This window comes from Amphimedon queenslandica, unplaced genomic scaffold (assembly GCF_000090795.2).
Source record: "Amphimedon queenslandica unplaced genomic scaffold, v1.1 AMPQUscaffold_12504, whole genome shotgun sequence".
NCBI lineage: Eukaryota > Metazoa > Porifera > Demospongiae > Haplosclerida > Niphatidae > Amphimedon > Amphimedon queenslandica.
In genome coordinates this window covers 12648-17547 of record NW_003547259.1, presented here as the reverse complement: position 1 = coordinate 17547, position 4900 = coordinate 12648, and the positions used below count along the sequence as shown (strand labels likewise).

The following is a 4900-nucleotide window of genomic DNA, read 5'->3' as shown; positions in this document are numbered from 1 at the left end:
GGCATTGATACTCATCCCTAGGCTCACCAGTCACAAAATTGTAGCTGTAACCACCATATGTTCCATTATTACTAGTAGCCATTGTTGTTAGACCATGTGCCTGCCACTGCCTGAGTGCCTGGTTGTGCCATGTGGCAGACTGACACTTTATGTTGTTAATTAACCATTCCTATTGCATTATAATCATGGGCTATCATTTATATTTATTTAACTGGCAGAGCCTTTTTAACTTGGCAAATTAAATTAATTACTCAATTATGTTTAATGAATTAGAACTGTCAATACTATTTATAGTTTATGTTAATGTAGCCATGGCTTTGTCTTTGATGTAGCCTTTACACTGACTCTGAAGTACAGACTATCATTTTTTAGAAACCTTTGATTATTAGTTGACCTATAAGCATGTGATAAGAATTTATGATACCCCCATTCTTTGCTCTCTTGTCCTTTGCTCACTCTTTGTTTACATTCATCTGGTGTCGCTTCAGTATAATGTACAACCTCTTTCCAATGATTCTTATCCTCCAGTTGATTCAGTAGCTCTACTGTAACTTCTCCTTGAAATGGCCACTCCAATATATCATCATATTCTCCTCCCAAGAGGCTAATGAAGCAAGAGAAGTGTGTACCTTTACCATCACCATTACCGTTAGGATAGACATGTAGTGACATCTTGTATCCTCCTGGTGATGTATAGAAGCCTCGACTATGCCATCCTTCTTTCCTTTGTGAACATTGGCTGAATTTAAGCACTTCACTTGATGTCGTCAATAGATTTTCATGCTCTTGTACTTTTGATTTTAGAGATTGTATTGTCTCTGTGGCCTCTTTCAATTGTTGGTCAGTCAGTTGTAGTTGTTCTTCTGTCAATACTAGTTCCTCCTTTGTCAGCTGTAGGTGTAGTAATGATGATTCTTCATTGTGCTTCTCTTGTTCTTCTCTCTTCATTCTCTTCTCACATCCAACAGTATTGTATTCACATGGTATGATAGCTTTAGGGCAGGTCTCATTGTGTGATGCTAGTGAACGTCTCAATATCTTCTCATTGCAACCTTCATTACTGCATTGGATTGGGAGGTCAGGACACTCATCAAGATGACTGTTGCTTGTTATCAGTTGATATCGACCTTTTCGCTTGCAATACTGACAGTTAACAATGCGTTGAGTACAGTTGTCAGTCAGATGTGTCTCCAGTGTACTTCTCCTAATCTTCTCACCACACTCATTAGTACAAGGTACCAGGTGATAGATACAGCTGCTATTAAGATGAGTATCAATTGATGTACCAGTTTCATTAATAGTTCCCTGCCACTCACAACCCTCCTCACTGTTAGTACAGTGAATCTTAAGGGCTGTGATCTCATGATTGAGCTTTCCATCATTGAAAAAGCTCAATTCTTCTTGACAAAGAGGACATTTTGGTTGCTTCACTGATAGTCCAAGTTGCTCCAGACAGGTCTTACAGAAGGTATTGTAGCAGCAGGTAACTTGTTGAGGATCACAAGATACTAATGTACAGATGGCACAAATGTATCTACTGGGAGGATCACCATCAACAAACTTAAACTCATATCCACCATATGGTTTGGCCATTTTGAAGTAGAGGTGGGGCTTTATTTAATTATTACCCATTAATTACAATTTTAATTATTTCTTGAGCCTGTTGAGTACATGTACATATAATTGTAATATTATTTGTTGTAAGTTGAACTTTGATGACTAAATAACACTTTATTAATCCTATATACGCCTGCATTTGATAATACTTTAGTTTTATGTATTTAAAGTTAAGTTTTAGGAGTACACAGTATCACAAGTTTCCCCTAGCCATGCATACGGCTCAAATGTATCCTTTATACATTTAAGACCATGTAAGGGTCTGGCCAGCGAGACTGACCATGTGCCTGGTTGTGCCATGTGGCAGACTGACAATTAATCTTGTTAATAATTAAGTAAATAACCATTATTTTCATCATTATAACGGAGTACAAATACAGGCACCTGGACTCTTATCATACACCATGAAAACGTGTTTGTTTGATGAAACATGCTCAGGCTCCATTCACTCCTATATAATTTTTCAACTATAGCCTTTACAGTAACAGTTCCTTTGCTAGTCATGATGGCTCAAATGTATCCTTTTCATTTTACAATAAGTATAAACTAGTATGTTATTTCCAAGATGCTGACATATTCTAAATTGATTATACTCGAACTCTTCATCTGATATGAACTACTTACGACTCCATGCAACCTTTTTACAATTTTGTCTTGTTAATTAACCATCACAGTTATCTACTTTAACACTTTAACACTGGACAGCAGAAAAGTACAAATACAACATAAGTTTAGTGTGCATACTTCATGTGGCTACCGAAACAAAATTATTTTTAAAATACTGAATTCATTTGTGAGTTTATGTTAATGCCAGCCATGGCTTTGTCTTAGATATAGTGACTCTGAAGTACAGACTATCATCTTTAAGATACTGACATATAAAAACTGGATTATACTCTAACTCTCCATGTGATATGAACTGCATGTGACCCCATCCACTTGTACTGCTACCTTCTCTCACTCTTTGCTTACAATCATCATCTGTTGATTCATCAAACAATAAGGTACGCTTCCAATGATTCTTATCCTCCAGTTGATTCAGTAGTTCTATAGTAACTTCTCCTTGAAATGGCCACTCCAATGTATCATCATATTCTCCTGCCATGAGACATATGTAGCAAGAGACGTGTGTACCTTTATTATCACCATTACCATTAGGATAGACATTAAATGACATCTTATATCCTCCTGGTGATGTGTAGAAGCCTGGGCTACACCAATCCTCTTCTTCTTTTTTCTTTTTTGCATATTCATTTAGCTTAAAAACTTGATGGGTTGGAAGCAGCACCTCAATCTTCTTCACTGCTGCCTTCAGATGTTGTTTCATTGATTCTTCATTGTGCTTCTCTTGTTCTTCTCTCTTCATTTTCTTATTACATCCAACAGTATTGTATTCACATGGTATGATAGCTTTAGGGCAGGTCCTATTGTGTGATGCTAGTGAACGTCGTGGTATCTTCTCATTGCAACCTTTATTACTGCATTGGATTGGGAGGTCAGGACACTCATCAAAATGACTGCTGCTTGTTATCAGTTGATATCGACCTTTTCGCTTGCAATACTGACAGTTAACTATTCGTTCTGGACAGTTCTCTGTCAGATGTGTCTTCAGTTTACTTCTCCTAATCTTCTCTCCACACTCATTAGTACAAGGTACCAGTTGATAGGGACAACTATCGTTAAGATGAGTGTCAATATCCTTAATAGTCCCCATCCATTGGCACCCACTATCAGTGTTAGTGCAATAAACCTTAAGTGACTTTATTCCCCTTTCTACTCTTCCATCTTTAAAGTACTTTCCTTCTAGTGAGCTACGACAAGTTGGGCAGATAAACCCTTGGCCAAGTTGGCTCTTCTCTTTTAGTGTATCCAGACAGCTCTTACAGTATATATTGTAGCAGCAGGTAACTTGTTGAGGATCCCGTGCTACCAGTGTACAGATGTGGCATAGATACTCATTGGGAGGATCACCAGCCACGAAGTTATAGCTGTAACCACCATATGTTCCATTACTAGTAGCCATTTCCTGTTATTAATTTTTATAGATCACATGATGGTTTATTTTTTTAACCACAGTTATTATTGTAATCTATTCATGCAAACATAGATAGTATCTTTATAATCTGACAATACTGTAAATTCTGTAGTACATGTATATTTATCAATCTTTTAATTGATAAGCTGCTTTTTAATAGTAACCTGTACTTTTGTTATGTTTTTGCTACTAATTTAAACAGACTTCTAAAATCATTAAAACTGATTGATATTAATTTTTTGTTAAGCACACAAATTATTAAGAATTATACTGAGCTCATCACAGTGCTAGCCATGGCTTTGCCTTAGATGTCACCTTGAAGTACAGACTATCATCTTTACGATACTGAAAGACTTGTGAAGGATTATGCCTCAGTGCTGCATGTACTATGAACTTGGAGTAGCCCCATCCGTGCTTGCTGACTTCTCCTCTTGTCACTCTCTCCTTACCAGGACCTGGTGTTGATTCATTATAACGAATAACTCCTTTCTTATGATTCCAGTTGATTCAGAAGCTCTAGGGTTACTTCTCCTTGAAATGGCCACTCCAATGTATCATTGTATTCTCCTGGGCAAGTTAGTTTCTGTCGCTTCTTTTTTGAGCTCTCCAGACAGCTCTTGCAGTATATCTTACCACAGCAGGTGACTTGTTGAGGATCCCTTGCCACTAATGTACATATGTGGCATTGATACTCTTGGGATGTCTCCCCATCAGTGAATGTGTACCTATAGCCTCCTTGTGCTCCTACTTCTGTAGCCATTTATCCTCTAGTCATGTGAGTTTGTTAAGGCCACCATACACGCAGGACAACATTGTTGCTTGAAACTTTGTGGTTACTTTGATCTTTGTTGCTTCAAGTTGACCACTGCTCAACTTGAGGCAACAAGATCAAAGTAGCCACAAAGTTGCCAGCAACATGTTGCCTAGTGTATGGAGGCTTTAAGGTACACCCCTTGTGGTTCTCATTGAATTGTGTGGGGTGTGTTTATATAGCTATAGTATGTTTTTAGCGTTTGTGTATTATGTCATTGTGATTGTTAGAATATCCCGTTTTGGTTTATAAAAATGATACAAAATGGTGATTCAGGTTGATTGGTGTATATATTTGCACCCCTAGATTGTGACATTTCACATGCACCAGCTTCAGCCATAACAAACCATTAATTAAATGCATTAACATGACAATTTTAACCAAAAACAGAATATCAATTACAGTACTTTTAGCAACTTACATGTAATAAATTATGT

General features: G+C 37.3%; 3 protein-coding genes across 3 annotated transcripts in view; all 3 read right to left on the bottom strand.

The window, feature by feature from the left end:
• Positions 1–300: 300 nt before the first annotated feature.
• Positions 301–1593, bottom strand: LOC105314810 (TNF receptor-associated factor 4-like). Its single transcript, XM_011409189.1, has one exon. The coding sequence runs from the start codon at positions 1591–1593 to the stop codon at positions 301–303; it is 1293 nt and encodes a 430-aa protein (XP_011407491.1).
• An 823-nt stretch (positions 1594–2416) lies between these two features.
• On the bottom strand, positions 2417–3640 carry LOC105314809 (TNF receptor-associated factor 5-like). The gene has a single exon (XM_011409188.1). It carries the CDS (start codon positions 3638–3640, stop codon positions 2417–2419), a length of 1224 nt encoding a protein of 407 aa, XP_011407490.1.
• A 291-nt stretch (positions 3641–3931) lies between these two features.
• LOC105314808 (TNF receptor-associated factor 4-like) overlaps positions 3932–4900 on the bottom strand; it is a 2315-nt gene continuing 1346 nt past the window's right edge. Inside the window, exon 2 of the mRNA XM_011409186.1 lies at positions 3932–4107. Coding sequence (XP_011407488.1) covers positions 3932–4107 — 176 coding nt within the window. The remainder of the gene's footprint in view (positions 4108–4900) is intronic.

Coding starts and splice junctions, on each gene's coding strand:
- LOC105314810 (XM_011409189.1), bottom strand. CDS start 1,593: ATGGCCAAACCATATGGTGGATATGAGTTTAAGTTTGTTGATGGTGAT.
- LOC105314809 (XM_011409188.1), bottom strand. CDS start 3,640: ATGGCTACTAGTAATGGAACATATGGTGGTTACAGCTATAACTTCGTG.